We start from the raw sequence: 19,598 nt of genomic DNA on the forward strand, positions 1-19,598 counted from the left end.
TATTTGCTTTTTTTTTTTAGTTTTTGCGCTCAGGCTCTGCAACGTATTAGATTAAATAAATACTGCTTTGACGCCCTCTTATGGTATTTTCAATCATGCCAAGCAATTTGCTTAAAGTGAATGGAGGAGCTTTATTCGGCCTCCTCATAGAACTAAAGTACTTTGCTGCCATCTTGTGGTTTCTGAAGTCAATAACAAACAGTATTACAATACATGTTTTTTTAATCCTCAGTGGATTTTTTTTTTTTATTCGTGCAATTTACTGAGAGTTCTGATCGTCTCTTTTTTGCGAGTGTTTTTTTCTCCCTGCCCCCTGTTAGCGCCACTGTATTCAGCATATATGCTTTGAAGAGATGCTTTTTTTTAATGTTGTCGGCTCATAGAATGATTCTCAGTGAATGTCTTGTGCTAATCTAAAAACCACCAGCTTCTGGTGTTAAAAAAATGTTTTCGTCTAATTTGAAAAAAAAAAAAAAGAAAATAAAAAATAAAAAACACAAGTAAGACAAGCTTTTATCTCCAATGCAGTGTTGACACAACGAAGTGAGGATACATTACGTTACTGTGATTTTGGAACGTTCCAACTTTATTACAATAAGAGACTTTCTTTCTGTCAAGTAGAACCAACTTTGGCACGGACAATAAGACACAAAAATAGAACAGATACAATTCCACTCGCATTCACACACAGAAATTAAAGGGATAAATTAGTAAGAGACAGTGTGACCCTTCTCGCCAGCAGTAACGGAATGCCTCGAAACAGAACACAGCACGACAAAACTACGTTTGTTTCAAGAGTTACAAACATACTGGAATGGCTTTCCCCCAAGTTAGAGATGGTCATGATGGAAGGGATCATGTTGATCAGGCAGAAGTGCAGTTTTAACATCTTTGGATGAGCATGTGTCAGAGAACGATTGGTTCCTCGGCAGACGACACATCTCGGTTCAGGCAGTGCAGTAAACGGACAGTGAGGGAGCGAAGCGGGTTCGTCTGACGGGCGGCTCCTCACTCACGAGGATCCGGCACCGCCAGCGCGTCTGCCAGAAGGCCGGGTCGGAGACACTCGATGGGACAGTGAATGTTCTGGAAGGAGACGCAAGTGCTGAACAAATTGTAACAAGGACTCCCTGAACTCTTCATTAGGGACACCAGCAGGACAATCTAATGAGATGGTTGAACAATTCGAGTTTTACTAGTAAGAATAAAATTAGTGATTAGAAGTAAAAAAGTAACTTTGTTCTTCCCACTCCATTTCAGGCATTATTGGAATTGTTTTCCTTTTTTTTTTCTTGTTTGTGAAACAATTACTTGTTTGTAAGATATGAAATAAGACACACAATTAGTTATTTCCTAGTGTTTCATTGTAAACGCTGTTGTCTGAAATGGAATAAAAAGTACACCATTTATTGTACTTAACTAGATTTTATTTTTATTTTTTTAGGTATCTGCACTTTAGTATTTATTTTTCTGACAACTTTTTTACTTGTACTTCCTACATTTTAAAAGTGGTTGTACTACTATTATATTTTCCTTTCCTTTTATTATTTTTTTGAACATATAAACAGATGAACAGCAGAGATAAAACAAAAAACAACAACAATCAAAAGAGAAGAAAATCCCAATAACATAATCATTCAATTAATCATAACTTACATGTTCAAAAGGGAGTAGGAAGAAGTTAAAAACTTATCTAGTCCTACCCCTTTTACTAAATATATTTAAACTTATTTCATTATTAATACAATTTTAATTTACTAATTATTAAAAAATAATAATAAAATAATAAATGATATATATAACCCAAGTTATATATATATATATATATACACAAGTGCACTTAACATATTCACATTTACCAAAAACATATATACATAAATTTACTAAACATATACCATAATACCTATCCAGATCACTTACACATACATGTACATTTTTCATATACTGGTCTGACATAGATAATTTTTTTGAACTTTACTTTTAAACATTTTTTTAAACTCCAGCATTGAATCACAATTTTTCAGAGCAATTTCTAAATGATTCCACAGATCAACACCTTTTACAGATACACACCTTTGCTTAATATTTGTTCTTGTTTTGGGTTTTTTGTACACCCTTGTACCCCTTATATCATAAGGACTGTGTCTAATTTCAAATAACTTCTGAGTACTGTGGCAGAGTAAATTGTTATAAACTTTATACATTATTTGTGCTATTTTAAAATCCACCAAGTCATAAAATTTCATTGCATTTAATTTAATAAATAGTGGATGTGTTGGCTCTGTATACTTTGATCCATTAATAATTCTTATAGCTTTCTTTTGCAATTTGAAAACGGTGTTAGTATTTGTTTTATATGCCATTCCCCATAATTCCACACAATAGGTCAAATATGGTAATAATAGCGAACTATATAATATATATAATGATTTCATGTTTAAAACATCCTTACTTTTATAGAGTATCCCTATGATTTTTGACATTTTCCTTTTAACAGTTTCTATGTGTGGCTTCCAACATAATTTATCATCGATAATAATTCCAAGGAATTTATTTTCATTCACCCTTTCTATTTCAATTGAATTCACCATAATTTTGACTTGATGAGTGATTTGTCTCGTGCCAAAAACTATGAACTTGGTTTTATTTAAATTCAATGATAATTTATTTACATCAAACCATTTTTTATTATTATTATAAGATATACTAGTTAATCGATATAACTTCACCACCAGCAACTTGTACTACTTACAATTTAAAACACTCTTTACATAAAATTATAGTTAATTTTCATGTCACCAGCATTACTAACACACAAATGACGTTTCAACACACTAGTAGGACAACTACTCGTAAGGCAAAATTGTGCACTAGTTGACATTATGTGATAACTGGTACCACTGAGTAACATTATAAAGTTTAACTAGTATAACTTTATGCTAGTAAGGCTAGTAGCATGCAGATGTCAATTAGTGCAGTTACAAAAGTTAACTCATATATAACACCAAGCGTGATACTAGTACTTTACTACTAGTAACATTAAAAAAAGTAACTTAACTAGTATAATTTTACAATGCAATATTGCTACTAGTACAATTAGTGGCATTGCAAAAGTTAACTAGTATAATACTATAACGTCAATATTGGTACTAGTAGCACATACTTGTACAGTTGGCATTAGCATGCTACTAGTACTACTATTGACATAAATGATAAAATTATACTAATTAACTTTAATAATGTCACTAGTAGTACTAGTTGCATGTATATGCCAACCAGTGCACAGGTTAGTAACTCACTAGTAGCTCAGTTTTCCTACTAGTGTGCAGAAATGTCATTAGTAATGGGGGGCAATGTTACTAGGATGGTTTTCTCACTACTATTGCCACTTTTGTGCCACTAGTACATAATTTAACCTTACTAGTACTAGTAACTACTGTGCTGCACTAGTAACACTACAAGGCCCATTAGTAGCCTCCTGGACCTAACTAGAAGCAGCAAAATACCCACTAGTAGTTTTGTCTCAGCAGTAACGTAGTTGTCCTACAAGTGCTGAAATATCATATACTAGTGTAAGCAAATTAACTAGTTGTCATGTTTCAGTTTTGTTTGGGCTGGGTTTTGTTTTATTTTGGAGAGTGTGTTGTGTTTGTCTGGTGTTCTTGTGCGTTTCCCCTATCACGTTATGTCTGAGTAGGTCCACCTGTGTGTCATTCCCCTTCCCAGTATGTGTGTTGACCTAATTACTGCCCTCTGCCTGCTGTGTTTCCCAGGTGTGTCTTGTTAGTGTCCCATTAGTGTTGTATTTTAGGGAGTGGTGTTTGTTCACGCGCTGTGGGACAAATATTACCCTGTCCTGTCCTGTCCTGTCCTGTCCTGTCCTGTCCTGTCCTGTCCTGTCCTGTCCTGTCCTGTCCTGTCCTGTCGGCGATCTTAGAAATTTATCTAAGTCTGGTCAAGTTTATCTACATCTGGTCAAGTTTCTCCTTCACATCTGGTCAAGAGTCTCTGCGATTACTCAAGTCTCCACGTCTCCTCAAGTCTCCACGTTCAACTCAAATCATCTCCACGTCCAACTCAAGTCATCTCCATGTTCAACTCAAGTCTGTCCACGTTCAACTCGTCTGTCCATGGCAACCAGTCTGCTCACGTTCCGTCCAGTCATATCCATCACCATCTTGGTTCCAATAAAGTTACTCTCATTCCTGTTTATCTCCCTGCCTTGTTTTTCCGCCTCTGGGTCCATCGACCACATCGTAACACTAGCAAGACACAGTCAGTCTACTAGGGTGCTGAATTGTCTTACTAGTGAGGACAGAGTGTACTAGTAGTACATGGAGCTTAAGTGGGATGTGAATGAATGCAGAAATGCTGAAAGGTATTGCTTACCTGTCTGCGTATCGTATCGGCTCCATATCGAACCGGGTGCAGCACGCTGGCGTCGGTGTCGGTGTCGGAGGCCGGTCTGCGGCAGTTCTCACATCGCCAGCCCTGCTCAAATGAAATACGCACAATCATATGTGAGCGTTGCATGTGCATGATCCGTGACGCCAAAACAAAAGGATGCCGCTCGGTACCTGCTGCCCGCCGTAGCACGTGCAGGTGCAGATGGCGCCCAGGTACTCTTTCTGCCACTGGTTGCCCACCTGGAATGTTTTCCCTTCATCGTAGCACACTGACTCATCTGCAAACAAATATTCATGAATTATTTCGCAGAATGACGTAATGTATTATTTACAGCTTGCGGAGCCAATCTTGAGAAGCACAAATTGAAATCCTTACGCGGTTCACACTTGAACTCTCCTTTGCCGTTGCCCAGGCAGGTGCAGCTCATCAAGTGATTGTTCTCCGCCTGGCGGTCCCACTTGTCGCCCACGCGGTAGTTTTGCCCGTTGTCATGGCACCACTCTATAACGGACGACACCAGAAAAGTGAAGTGAAATTCACAATCGCTTATGGATATTGAGCTTGAGGGTGAACGTATATGAAGTGACATACTGGAGGAGTCACATCTGAAGTGTCCCCTTCCGAGGCCCAGACATGTGCACCACAGCTTGAAGCCCGTCTCGGACATGCGTTCCCACTGAGCGCCCACATCGTGGTAGGTTGCGGTCAACGTGTCGTAGCAGGCGTCGTCTGTGGGAGGAACTCCCTCTTGGACTGGCGGGAAGCAGGATGAGAAAGTCACGTTCAAGAGCGGAACTAATGTGTCGACTGGGTTTTCACAAGAGCTGGAAGACGGCCATTTTGCAACATGTAGTTTATAAAACTGAAATGAAATGAAATGGAATATAAACAATTTTTGCTTCAGTTCGATGCTGCTACTTTTGATGTGTGCGCCTTGGTCACCTTCAAGCAGTACAATACAGACATGTGGATGCAAAAAGGACACGGTTAAAATTTCTCAGTAAGCTGCGGTAATATTAGTCAATCTTTGCAGAAGATAAAGAATTCATGCCTGTTATAATTTGGGCCCGACTGATATGGATTTTTTGGGGGGCTGATGATGATAATTTTAGGCAGGAAAAAAAAACTACAGATGAGTGATTAATTAAAAAACAAATATATAATTCGTGTTATTTTTTCCCTATGCATTTCAATGTGCGTCAATTATATGCAGATTTTTGCTATTTGCTGGCTGGTTTGGTCACTATTTTTCGCACATGATCAACTGTATTGTTTAAAAAAAAAAAAAAAAATCTTTTTTTTTTCTTTAAAACTGCATGAATTTAATGGCAGATCTTTTTTTTCAATTTGCTCATAACATATTTATTTTGTATAGAACAAAAAGTCAATGACAAATAAATATATAAATACAATTAAACACAAATACCCTGTGACAGGAAACATTTATTTAATAAAGTTATTATTAATAATCCTTGTCACATAAACTACTTTTACCAGTAGTTGAATGTGTGTCATATTTAACACATTTATGTTTGATTTATGTTGCACTATGTTTGTATTTTTTTAATTGTAATTTAATTGGTCAGGCCATAGTTACAATGTCTGTCAACATGTGTTGCTGCACCGTTTGTGTGTTCAAATATCAGTTGCTTAAAGAATTCTAACAGTGATGCTAGCCATTAGCACATCTATGATATTTTGTATCATTTGTTAGCATTAAGCTAAACGGACATTTTAGCTATATGGTTGTTTTCAATAGACGTATCTCCGAAAACTCACAAGTCAGGTCACTCGTATCACAAAGCACATCTCAACGAGTGCACAATTTTGCCTCATAGATAACGTACTTGTCCTAACTAGTATGCCAAAGTTGTTCTACGAGTGAGGTCAAAAACCGTACTAGTACATGAACCTCAAGGATATCGATGAAATGCACAAACATCTTAACTTATTCACTCGCAGCCAATGAAGCAACACATTTGCTCCCGGCTGTTTTACTGGATTTTGACTGATTTTGCAAGGCCCACAGAATATTGTAATGTAATAAAAAAAACATGGAACCTATCAAAAGAAAGATTAGAGACTCTTTTTTTTCATAGGGAAATAAAGTATATTTGTATCTGTTTCCATTTAGTAGCAATTGGCATTAGAATATAGCTAAGTTTCATATTTTTTTTTACAAATCTCCTTAAAATTGTGTGGTAAACAGCTTCGTTGCAACATGGCCCTGGTTGATCTCTTATACTCTGTTGCCACCTGCTGGTCGTTTTTGATATAACTAACAATGCCATTAACATTCTCTTCAGATAAGAGGCTGCATCAAAGCCTTCTGTATCCTCTAACATAAAAAAAAAAAAAACATAAAAAAAACAAAAAAAAAACATAAATACGTCTTTGGGAGCATGGTAATATTTCAACTAGTATTTATACGTTTTTGAGCGCAAATGAGTTAAGGAACGTAGTTTGTGACTCACTTGTGTTCCCGGCGGTGACGAGCTGCTCGAGGACCTTGTGTTTGAGCACTCCCTTCAGAGCCTCCACAATCACGTTGTAGTCGGCCCCAGGTGTCAGGCCAATCAGCGTGGCAGTGGTAGCTGTGCCTGGCAGCCGCACCTGGACAAATAAGATGGCAATATTGTGTTGAAATTAATTCAGGAATTCATGGGCCATGTATACTGACAATTCAGTACACTTGTAACATGACTGTGTCTTACTCGTAGCATTTTTTTTCCACTATAGTACCACTTTTGGCCTACTAGTATAACCTGGGCAAAATATTTATTAAATGCTCAAACATTTTCCCATTGGCGCTCTCACCTGAAACATTTTCTCATCCAGATGTGTTACTGGATTGCAGGAGACCAAATACGCGTTGCTCTGACTGTACGGGTTCCAGGAAATGGCCGTCCTCGTTTGAGCCTCCTGCGGGAGTCCTGTCTCGTTGGCAAATACGGCGCCGAAGGGCACATTGAGGTTGACGTATGGCTTGCGCTTGCCATTGGCGTCCGGGAGTGGCACAAAGACCAGGGGCTCTTGAACCCCCCCGTACGGGGACTGCGGGGTGGCCTGGTTGTTGTTGTTGTACTCGGTATACTCCACGTGCTGGCTCTGACCACCGAGACCGTCCTGGCCATTGTTGCCTACAAGCTGAACTCTGTTGTCCAAGTTTGTTTCAGGCACGTCCAGTTTATCAGTGACGCCTCCAGGGTGGTGGGGTAGCGGGATCGGGAGCACGGAGTCGGGGTCTGGGAGAGGGAGAGCAAGTTATGAGCAGTGATTCTCAAAGTTGGTTCATTGAACTTTTCTTTAAAAGTGTTGAAACACTCACGAGTCCTGATTCTGCCCACAAGCGGAGTGCTTCTCTGTGTGTTCTGGATGGCAACAATCTTGATGATATACTCTGTGGCTGGTTTCAAACCTGGTCGTAGAAGTTCAGGAAGACACATTCAGTGTTAAGATGTTTTGGTTAGAAAATATCCATTCTTTTTTTGTTTTGTTTTGCAACCCTTCAAATTAGCACAACAAAAATGTTTTTCTTTAAAATTATATTCTCAGTACTATAAAGGCTAAACAACATAAAATAAGAACAAACAGTTTACATTAATATTGATACATTTAAAAAGCTGAAGTTGTAAATGACAAAACCAGACAAAATCATCAACCTTGTAAAGTTTCATTGCATTTGGAGTAACAGCAGAAATTGTAAAAACAAAACAAAACAAAAAAAAACAACGAAAAAAAAAGGTAAAAGTCACCCCCACCCCTCGCCAAAAACAACAAAAAATAACAACAACAAAAAACAAAAACAAACAAACAAAAAAACTTGTATAAATATGGTATTTTGGTTAATACTGTGTTAGTAGAATAAGAGTTAAGCAGTTTTTAATTAGTATCAGAAGGCGGCCATTTTGTCACTTGCTGTATAGTGAAAATGACATCACACTTATTCAGGTCTCAGGTAACAACGAATCACAGCTCATCTTAAAAAAAAACAAAAAAAAAACAGGTGAGATGTGATTGGCCGTTGCCTGAGCAACTGTGCTGTCATCTTCAGTCGACAGCAAGTGGAAAAATGGCTGCCCCCTGAGATGGATAAAAATGGCTGGATTTTGCTTCATAACTCATATTTCACAAATGTAATACTAATCAGAATTTCATGTTTAAACTAGTTCGGCCACATATAACATATTGTCAGGAAATGTTTACAGTTGACTTAATTAGCTGTGGTGTAAACATACCAGATATGGTGGCATAGTTCTGTCCAGCGTGGGGGCGTGGCTTCAGCTCCTGTGGAGTCGCTCTGGGCTCGGCGTAGGTGATGTGGTAGCCCGTGATGGGTGTGGCTGGAGGTTGCCAGGTGAATGAGATGTAAGTGGGGGTCAATGACGTCACCTGCAGGTTGGTGGGGGCTTGGACGACCGGTTTAGCTACAGAGAAAAATATCAGAATTAGATTGCACATACTGCTGGTTGACTTAAATAGGATTGGCATATTAGTGCAGCAGTGCAGAGACAGAGTACCTGTTTGAACAGTAAGCGTAACTGGGCTACTCCTTGTATTGCCGTTCAGAGTGTACAGGTTCACGGAATATGTGGTGCCTGGCTTCAGACCTTCAAAAACACATCAACGCACAGTGAGAAAACAGTCAATACGAGTTTGTCTGAAATCCTTTTTTTTGTGGTCTACCTGTGATGGTGTAAGTGTATACGTCTGCTGGGATGGTCTTGGTGACTGTGGGACGTGAGCTTCCCTGGGGCGTGGCTTCAATGAGGAAACCAGTAATGGTTTCCACCTTAGCGCGCCAGTTCACGGTGAAAGAGTCGTCCCTCACCTCCATGAGACGCACACGCCGAGGCGGACTTACATCTGCATGGGAAAGGAAGATTATTGTTGGATTATTTACGAGCTACTTTTGTGCGGACGCTAGTTGGTAAGTACATTTTACATGGCTCAAGTATTTTTGTCTCAAAACCCAATAATAATAATAATAATAATAATAATTTTCTTGCTGTAGTGTCTGATTACCTTCCAGCGTGGTTGCCTCTCCCTCCAGTGGTCTACTGGTGACAGAGTTCTTCAGCGCATAGACATGGATCTGGTATTTGGTTGCTACCTGTGGTACAAGTTCAGACATTATGTATTTACTGGCAGCAGTGGTGTTAAGTAAGGTAGATTTTTCAGGTGTCTATACATTACTTGAATATATATTTCCTGACACATTTTTATTGTCACTCCCTATATTTGAAAACAGGCATTTCTACCTTTTCTACTTCTTAATATGTTAAGATGGGCTTGTTACTTTCCCAGTGTATACATAAATACAGAATTTTAACCATGGTTGAGAGCATGATAGATTGATTAAAATCTTGGGTACTTATAAAGCAGAAGAAAAACAGGGAGAGCAGCAACATGGAGGAACGGGAACCAGGGAGTAATAACGTCAACATGGCAATGGATTTTGAAAAGCAAGATATTCCACCATGGCCTTCAACATTTTTTTGTTGGCCACAAGAATGAGTCATTGTAAAGAGCTGTCTTGTGGGGGAGAAAAAAAAAAAATCACATACAAATATGTGTATGGGCTTTTTGTTTATCACTGGAGAATTTAGCTTTAAGCTACAGTGACAACATTAGCTAGCTCTTTGTTTAAATAAACAACATAGGACGGACGGTAGGACATGTAACATTATTTTCTTATTTCTATAAGTATAATAATGTTATTCAACTATGTTTACTTTTATTCATTATTATCTACAAACATTTAGCTAATTTTGCTTTTTTGTTAGTCAGTTTACAATGCTAGGAAAGCTATTGGAACATGATACTGGATAGCATCAAATTCAAGCAAATGCTAGCTAGCTCTTTTTAATAAAACAACATATAGGACATGATTTTCTTTCTTCTAAAGTAAAATATTATTTATTTACTTTTATTCATTAAGGTCATACAACAATAACCAATTTTCCTTTTCTGTTAGTCAGTTCACAACATTAGGAAAGGTAACGTTTTGATGGGATAAAAGTCAAGCCAAGTCGCCAAGCCAATACCTAACAACCTGCGATGTAAAATGTTTTTTTTTTTTTGTTTGTTTTAATGTAGAAGGAAATAAAAGCGAGAAACTATGAAATAGGTATTAAATGGGTATATATTTGATAGTAAAATTGATGTTTTTACTTTGAGAGTTTGTACTTTTTTTTTTTTTTTAACTTTAACTTACAGGAGTTGAATCAGTGCTTCTACTTTTACTAGAGTATTTTTTTTACACAAGCATCTATATTTCTACTTAAGTAAAGAATGTGAGTACTTTGCCAATTCTGACCGGCAGCCAAAGTCTAGTGTTAATAACCAAATGTTTACCATCAGCCCAGGTATAACCACACGTGTTGTGTCAGGAGCAACATTGAGTTCCTTGGCGGGACTGTTGATGTTCTCGGGGTTGACGACCACACGGTAACCCGACAGTCGCGCGTTGGGTGCCTGCCACGACACGACGAAGGAAGTCGGCCTCACCTCTGAGATGACCAGGTCGGTCGGAGCGGGGATGACTGAGCGGGATAAACACATGGAAGCAAACACATGACGAATTTGGGGCCTCTTCACTATTAAGTTAAGAGAGCGTATCAGCTGAGTGTTGTCTACCTGTGGCCTGCGTTCCCACCAATGGTGTGCTGGGTGTGCGGCCATGAAGGGCAATGACTTTGACAGTGTACTCCGTGCCTGCCCGAAGGCCTTTTATGGCCACGCTGTCCTGGTCGCCTCTGGGTGACGGCTGCAGCTCTCTCTCGCCATCTTCGGGGCTGGAGTAGAGAACGCGGTATGATGTCACGGCGCCCTCTGGACTGTCCCAAGCGATGCGCATGGAGTTGGCGTCAATGTCAGAGAAGGTGAGGTCCTTTGGACGATCCATCGCTGCGGAGAACGGATGCAAAAGAAGGTGAGGCAAAGGAATTATGCTATGTGGAAGTTTATTGATAACCTTTAATTAATTTACTGTTTGCTCAAGCAAGTTTGAGTCATCCAACCTATAACAACCATTACAGAAGCTTTGCCAAAGTTGGGCCTTGTCTTTGGCAATCAAAACGATTTTGCTTGAGTTCAGTAGTCAGGAAAACTTTTAATATTGTCTTGATCTTGTTTAATCCTTTCAGTTTTCATTGATAAGAATCAAGCAGACCTGTGACTGCATTCTCCACAACTGAAGACGAGGGCTGGCCATCGGTGCCCAGGGCAGAGACGCTCACAACGTACTCAACAGTTGGCATCAGGCCTGTGAGAGTCATCTCAGTTTGAGCTGTAAAGCACAAGGAGCACAACATGTTGGAAAAATCTAACACTACATTTGTGAATAAAATATATAGATGTAGATGCCAATTCATCTGCAGCTATTGGAAATGGAAGAAAATATGGACGTCTAGCTCACAATTTTTGGCAATAAGGTGATTCAATAAGGTGTGGCACAGTTGGACTCCCTCTCGTGGTGAAATGAACAAAGCACTGCCTAAACAAAGTTCAGTTGTACTGCATTTCAATACATTTGCATTTAATGTAACATTTATTTAGATACTTTTTAATTTAACTTTTAGATATTAGATATAAAATTATTATTTATTATGAAACTAAAATTCAGTGGAAATTTGGCTTAAATTAACCCTGACTGGATTCATTATCTTTTTTTCCTGCCGTTGACGTTAACTGACGTTAACGGAAATCTCAACGAGTACTGCCATTAACGTTAATTGACATCAACTAGTTTTTTTTTCTTTTTCTTAATGGGCAAAAAAATAAAAACAAAAAACACCCACTGGCTATGGCCAGCAGATGGCAGCATTGTATCTCTTTTCAATAGTATCCCGTGGCTCAAACATCACGACAACATGGCGGCTCTTAGGCAATATAATGTTTTCAAGGATGCTGTGAATGGTAGAAGCATTTGTCCCATTAAATATCATTCACAGAGCGTCACTAAACAAAAAAATATTCGTATCAAAGTCACTGTTGTGCAGAAAATGTATCTTTTCAGAAAAAACGTTTTGTCCTTATTTTTTCTTGGTATCACTCAAACTACCTATTTTCAAGTGGGAACGAAATAAGGTAGAATCATACTTTTTTTTCTAATGAGAGAATGGAATCAAATCTTTCATATGGTATCCACCATGTTTATGTAGTCATAGCACAAAATATTCTGTTTGCAATGAAAGATGAGTGTAAATGCTACAAAATTGGCTGGCACTCGGGTTTGTGTTTTTGGATAATGTGTGGCAGCAAAACAGTTCAATTGATAGAGGTGTCCCAAGACTTTCATCCATACAAATTATGAAACAAAATGGCTCTTACCAGGCGGCACATCCCTTGAGTATGATGGTCCTAGACCATTTTTCGGCGCACCGGTGACTCTATAGCCTGTGATGGGCCCCCGGGCAGGGGACCATCGTACTGTGATTGCATTGTCGCTCACATCAGTCACATCCATGTTAGCAGGTGGCTCAATATCTTAAAGAACAAATGGAATTTCAAACACTCATCGTTTAGTGTAAAATATATTTTGTTTCCTTTCAGTTTCTTTTACCAGTCTTATGTGTGATGTAGACTGGAGTGTTGGAGGCGGGGTTATCGCCTCTTCCAGTAACGGCATAAACAGTGATGATGTAGTCGCTACCCGGCTGCAGATCTGTGATGGTGGCTGTGGTCTGAGTGCCTGGGATGGTGAACTCTTGAGGAGCGCCCCCACCTGGAAATTGACAGAAGAAGCCACTGTTGAAAGTGATGAAGCAGAAAATTGTTCATGGCAGATTAATGGGAATAAATCAGGATTTACTAAATTAAATGTTGCCGAATGTTGGTTAATTTCCCATTTCCAATTGTTTACATTTGTTTTCCCCAAAAATGTACTGGATTTATTTTTTATTATTGATCCCTGAAATTGGAGTAGGATTTACTGGGGAAAAATAATTAATGTAGAAGAAAGCAGACCTGTGCTTTTATAAGTGATCCGGTATTGATTGACGGCCACAGAGGGAGCATCCCAGCGAATGGTGATGCTTGTGGGCGAGGACGACACAACTTCCAGGTCAGTGGGAGCATCTGAGACTGGAGATGGAGAGAAGACGATTCATTATGTTTCAAATGCTCACATAGCAAAAGATCCTCACAGCCTTTACAAAATAACAAAACAGGCACAGACTTGATGGTACAGGTAAAGTGAAGCAGAAGCTGATCTAATGTTTCTAATGTTGTCATTTTAGGCCAAACAAATTACAGAAAAAAAAATAAAATAAATCTGTCTTTTGGTTTCTTCTAACTTTTGGCTTACATTTTTCTTAAAAATAAATAAATAGATAATAAAATGAAATTTTATATATATATATATATATATATATATATATATATATATATATATATACATATAGACATTTCTAGCTTTACTGCCTTTCTGTCAAATTTCTGACATTTATTGACAATGTTTTGGACATATGGTAATTTTCTGTCCTTTTTTTGCCATCAATTTCTGACATTTTTGGCAACTTTGTGAACATTTTATAATAATTTTCAAGATTTTGTCTTTCAATTTTCGACATTTTATGGTTACCTTGGAAAATTTTCTTTCCAGACTTTTTTTAAAATACATTTTCTGACTATTTTGGCAATTTTGTGGACAATTTATGGTAAGTTTCTGCCTTTCTTTTTCCTCTTTGGACATTTTATGGTCACTTTTTGGACATTTTAAGGTAATTAAAAAAAACTTTTTCATCTACCTTTCATCTGTTTTTCTAACAACATAAAAATTTGGACGATTTTTAAAATATTTAATTATTTTTATGAACAACTAAATAATTAATTCATTTAAATAATATTGTATCTAAAAAATAATGTGTAAAAAAACAAAAAAAAAACATTTATTTTAATAATTTTTTTGTACAGATTTATAGAGAATCACAGGAGAGGGATTAAAGAGCCACATATATTTGTAGAAAACTAATATAACACATACTATATATTTGCATAACTATGACTGCTGTTATTGTGGCGAAGAGGCATAGGCAGAATGAGAAGCTACAAGGAGAATAGATCTTTTGCACTTGGGTAAACAGTTGTGAAATGACAAAACCAAAAATTACAGACACATAGTAATTCAGCAATGCAGTCTGGGAGCTTCTGAAATATGTAAGGCAGTGGCCAACAACAGCATGCGCAATCTGTTTAACACATGATGTAACGCAATCCGCTTTTTATGATCTTAGCAAATCAAGCCCTCAAGACACTCACTTGTGGCCTGTGTGCCAGTCACAGGTTGACTCTCCTGATTGCCTTTGACGGCGTACACAGCAATGAGGTACTCGGTCTCCGGAGTCAGTCCAGTCAAAGTGTAATGAGTCCTGCTAGGAGGAAGTCTCTCGTCCTTGGTGCGCCCGCCGCTCGTCTTCTGATGGCGGATCCGGTACCCGGTGATACTTGAGGATGGAGCCCGCCAGTGAATGGTGAAGGAGTTGGTTTGAATGTCAGAAAAGTCCAAAGCAGTTGGGGAATCCACAGCTAGAAGAGATCATTCAGTTGAAAAGGTACATTAAAATTAGAACAATTCTATTTATTTATTTTTTTTGCTGATTTTGTTTACTATTGTATTTTAAAACAACTACTAATTCGTTCAGCTCGTGTGATGTACTCATGCTATCCATACCATATTGTTGCATACCACTCCAACAACAAAACATTGTGTCCACTCACTTGTCCTCTGTGTTCCTGTGGCCGGATTGCTCTCTCGCTCTCCATAAATATACAACACACTGATGCGATATTCTGTGTCAGGAAGCAAGTCTGTTCGAATGTGAACGTTAGTTAGAATGGCTTGAAAGAAATGAACGTGCAACTAAAAACAACGTCTCTACAGTTGTCATATTGCTGCGGTCTTACTCTCCAGCAAGAAGGTGTTGGAGGCTCCGCCCACAGTGACCTCCTTAATGTCATGGTCGTCGGTCATAGGGCTGTAGTGGATGACGAAGCGTGAAATGTCGCCGGGGTTGGCAACGTGAGGGACTGTCCATGTGACCCTAATGTGGTCGGGACCGACCCCTCCGAACTGCAAGTTGGTGGGCGCTGGTATCACTGAGGATAGCAGAGAATAACAGCTTGAGCTCATGTAGAAAATGACTCCTGCAATAACATGTCATATATTGCTTTATTGTGGTCCCTTGACTTGTGAGTTTCTGGTTGATATTTTTGGTTTGTCTTGCGAGGAAAATGTCAGCCAAAATGTCTTTGTTCTAACCATGGGGCTCTAAGAAAGTGAAAATAAGAGAATGATGTCTATTCTACACGTCTTAACATGCCATATGCAGTTTGGCAGATTGTGGACAGTTCTTAAAAAAAAAAAAAAAAAAAAAAAAAAAAGAGGCCCAGTGTGCTTGCTTCAAGCTGTTTATTGCCACTCTAAGGTTAGCGCAAAACTAGACATAAGACAAAGAGAATTACGAGTTGTGTATTTAACTAACCACATAACTTAATTTTTTAATGTCCATTGAATGAATGCAGAAAAATCATGACTCAAACACTGTAAATTTGTTACATTCAATTTGACTATATTATTACTGTATGTTTTTATACAATACAATATTCTTGAGTGTTGTTTTATTTGTGAAAAGATATATTACAATATTTTGGGGTTGTTTTGGGCTGGGTTAGAAAGGATTAATGACATTTCCATTCATTTTAATGGAGAAAGTTGATTTACGACTTAAGTTATGAGAATTGTGATGGAACGAATTAAACTCACAAGTCAAGGTACCACTGTTCAGTATGTACATCATTCCAGAATTGGAAGACCAACATCCATGACCAACTCACTTATCAAATAAAATACATTATGAACTTTTACGGCAAATCTGCTTTTTGAAGGAGTATTATTTTCTTGACATGTCTTCCTTGTTAAAACATTTTTTTTCCATCACAGAACCATTTAAAATACAGTATTAGCCATCATGCCTGATACACACTCTTACTGAAACCTTTTCAGCTATCAAAAGTGAGTGGCATGACTTAGCATAAATGACATCAAGCTAATTGCTCTGACCAGGGGTCTGCTTAAGGTCAGTCCTCTCTTTTAGTTTTAAACCATAATGGAGACCCTGTGACTCGGAAAAAGACATATTCATATCTGTTTTTCTTATGTTAATTTCTATACACAAACAAGTTGTTTTGTTTTTTTGTTTTTTTTTAGCGTTAGCATCAAACCAAACACAGCTAGCATGTCTGCTTCAGCAAAAACTATCATTAGCGTTGATTTGTGACCATATTACTTGCCAACCCTGTTACTATAATTTAATTTAAAGAAAATGTACCTTTTTTAATTGTTCGTGTATTAAGCAATATTTTAAGATGTGTTTTTTTTAGGTGCCTTAGTAACTATAATAGGGTTGCGCCAAACAGCAAAATATATGAGATAACAATTATGTATGTCGTATTTCTGTCTTTTGATGGTTTAGCTGGATGAATTAACAATATTATCCTTTTTTTTTTTTAAATGTAAAACTAAATTCTAAACTAAACTAAATAAATTGGTCAGTTTTAAAAATGTTGCCGCCAAATTTGTCCTCCAATTCTGGAACAGTCCATGTACAAAATAAGGAGACTAGACTATCATATTGAAATTGCAACATTTTCAACAATTGTGTCTCCAAAACTCGGGTTCTCCTCAGACATATAATGAAATGTTAAAATCACCCGCTTGAGTTTGCTTTGTGTGTGTGGTTGGCTCGCTTTCCCCCTCTTCCGTAACCGTGACGAGACTGATGTCATAGTCCACGCCAGGCTCCAAACCACGAAGCGTGTAATAACCAGCTGATGCGTCCACCATATCTTGAAAAATGGGTAAGCTCTCGCCCGCCGTCGCTACGGTTATCCGGTAACCCGTTAGGGTGGAATAGTTCAGAGGGATCCAACGCAGGCCAATGGTGGTGTCAGTAATGTCGACAAAGTGAATATGTCTCGGTGGAGGTATGTCTGGAAGGGTTAGGCCAGGTGCAAAGCGCAAGCAACATTAGAAAGACACAGACATTGATTACATGGATTAATTCAATGAATTAAACATACAGTGCCAGGACAGATAACAGTACAGTCGACATTCAAATTTGACGGGAAATCAACAGTTGAGGCCATGCTCCACTTATATGATTATTACACACAAGATCTTCATGCAAATGTTAGCCAAAGACCCCAGCAGGTTATAATGGAAAAGGCTGGATTAAACAACACATAACAATTGTTAAGCTTCATATCAACAATAGTGATAACGTCATACACAATAATAAACAAAAGAATTGCTTTTTAATGATTCCTTGGCAGCAGATTTCAGGAATTAAAAATGTGATTTTCCTCATTATTATAGTGTTGAGGAGTACTTGGGCAGTGTTTTATGCAGAATTTATAGTCATGAACAACTACAATGTATTCCTAGTGTTTATTTTCATGATACTGTTTATGTACCATAAATTGCACTAAACTAAACACTCTGGTTCCAATAAGAATGGTAAATGGTACTTCATTTTTTTTAGTGCTTTTCGACTTTGCGAGACCCACTTTACATTTGACTACTCATGACGCAGCATCAGGAGCAAAAGGGGGTTCAGTATCTTGCTCAAGGACACTTCGACGTGGTTACAATGGATTTGGATTGAACCCACAACCTCTGGGTTGGGAGACGACCATTCTACCACCAAGCCATGCCACCTCGAGAAGGGCTAAACTGTCTTCGGAATGGCAGTGAGTAAAATATGTTACAATGCAACTAAGAAAATACTACCATGTATTGCCCATTTTGAAGTACAAATTCTTTACTAAACGTAAGATTTTTCTTTATACTTGACTATTTATTTTTCTGACCACCTATTTTTAGTCCCTAGATTTTAAAACCGATACGTACATCCTACTTCTCACTTTGTCAAAATTTTACATGACACCGTCTTGTGATTGACTCCAAGTTTCCAGTTTCCACGATATATTGCGATAATGTTTGTTTCTGCTATTTCAAAAATATTCACAACAATGAAAAATATCCATACTCTCCATCGCTTCTAATTCTGCCTACGCCACCTCCTCGCTACAAATCTCCACAGATGACGTAAACAGAGAGAGCTATGAGCCTTTGGGGAGCTTACAAGGCAGGAAAAAAAAACAGAGCAGCAACATGGAGGAATGCAAACAGGGAGTATTAACAACAATGGCAACGGATTCATTAATTTAGGGGTATTGTTTGATGCTGTCGGCACCAAGAACGATTTAACTAGCCTAAAAACCAAAACTTCCTGCCACTCATAAATTTGCCTTCTAATCTGAAAAAACAACACAGGTATAGCACAGGCATTTGTTCAGTTATGATTAACCAATTTAGCAATTTAGTTGTTGTTTTTTTGATAGCATAAAACTATAAACTTTACAAAACTGATTGCTGTGGAGGACAAACACAACACATATTTTGACCCAGCTGTTTCTTTCATCTCTTACACAGAAAACACACTTTGCACTCAACACTCAATAGTGTAGTCTTCACTCAACATGTGTTAAGGCCTTTCCCTGTCACACTTACCTGGGGTGATAATAGTAGAGATGGGCACACTTTCCAAATGGTCCTTGACAGTGAACACGCTGATGTTGTACTCCACCCCAAGATTCAGGTTCTCCAGCATGCATGAGGTTTGATCAGCCCTCACAGACTCCTCGATGCTGTTTCCCTTCTGCCCACTGGTCGGCGTGCTGGACACTCTGTAGCCGGTGATGTCTGCAGAGTGAAGGGGTGGGAAAAGACGTCAGATTTTGCTCATTTATGACTCACTGTGAGAAGTTGAAAAGATGTACCAGGAAGAGGTGTTTTTCGGAGGTCAATGTCTAGACTCGGTGGGCTCCGGGCAGCCCGGTCAATATTTACCTGGTGTTTTGGAGGCTGTCCAGTGGACGATGAGATCTCCTGTGTCAGAGTTGGACTGGACTCTTAGGTCAGTGGGAGGAGACAAGGCTGGGAAAAAAAAAAAAAAAAAAAAGAGCACGGCACAAGCAATGGGATATTGAGCTTGTGCAAAACAATCATTGAGCAGTCCCTGCTGATGGGTCTGATTTACTCAGGTGTGGCAAATTGTGGGTTTGTGTTAATAGACTGCTAGCACCATTGGTGGGCGTGGTCTATTTAAGATTGTGGTGCAAATAAA

General features: G+C 38.4%; 1 protein-coding gene across 2 annotated transcripts in view; it reads right to left on the reverse strand.

The window, feature by feature from the left end:
* Window positions 1-559: 559 nt before the first annotated feature.
* fn1b (fibronectin 1b) overlaps window positions 560-19,598 on the reverse strand; it is a 37,004-nt gene continuing 17,965 nt past the window's right edge. The window contains exons 23-46 of one of the 2 annotated variants that reach the window (XM_077518717.1): window positions 19,322-19,408; window positions 18,983-19,174; window positions 17,122-17,400; window positions 15,316-15,507; window positions 15,130-15,219; window positions 14,671-14,937; window positions 13,378-13,494; window positions 12,974-13,135; window positions 12,742-12,897; window positions 11,582-11,698; window positions 11,047-11,316; window positions 10,765-10,952; window positions 9,433-9,520; window positions 9,094-9,273; window positions 8,928-9,017; window positions 8,646-8,834; window positions 7,736-7,825; window positions 7,225-7,652; window positions 6,882-7,020; window positions 4,999-5,160; window positions 4,783-4,908; window positions 4,578-4,684; window positions 4,390-4,491; window positions 560-1,086 (exon numbers count right to left, since the gene is read on the reverse strand). In XM_077518717.1, the coding sequence (XP_077374843.1) occupies window positions 1,009-1,086; window positions 4,390-4,491; window positions 4,578-4,684; window positions 4,783-4,908; window positions 4,999-5,160; window positions 6,882-7,020; window positions 7,225-7,652; window positions 7,736-7,825; window positions 8,646-8,834; window positions 8,928-9,017; window positions 9,094-9,273; window positions 9,433-9,520; window positions 10,765-10,952; window positions 11,047-11,316; window positions 11,582-11,698; window positions 12,742-12,897; window positions 12,974-13,135; window positions 13,378-13,494; window positions 14,671-14,937; window positions 15,130-15,219; window positions 15,316-15,507; window positions 17,122-17,400; window positions 18,983-19,174; window positions 19,322-19,408 (3,896 nt within the window). In that variant the 3' untranslated portion in view covers window positions 560-1,008. The remainder of the gene's footprint in view (window positions 1,087-4,389; window positions 4,492-4,577; window positions 4,685-4,782; window positions 4,909-4,998; window positions 5,161-6,881; window positions 7,021-7,224; window positions 7,653-7,735; window positions 7,826-8,645; window positions 8,835-8,927; window positions 9,018-9,093; window positions 9,274-9,432; window positions 9,521-10,764; window positions 10,953-11,046; window positions 11,317-11,581; window positions 11,699-12,741; window positions 12,898-12,973; window positions 13,136-13,377; window positions 13,495-14,670; window positions 14,938-15,129; window positions 15,220-15,315; window positions 15,508-17,121; window positions 17,401-18,982; window positions 19,175-19,321; window positions 19,409-19,598) is intronic. The other variant, XM_077518718.1, reaches the window with a different exon arrangement.

This window comes from Festucalex cinctus, chromosome 4 (assembly GCF_051991245.1).
Source record: "Festucalex cinctus isolate MCC-2025b chromosome 4, RoL_Fcin_1.0, whole genome shotgun sequence".
Taxonomy (NCBI): Eukaryota; Metazoa; Chordata; class Actinopteri; order Syngnathiformes; family Syngnathidae; genus Festucalex; species Festucalex cinctus.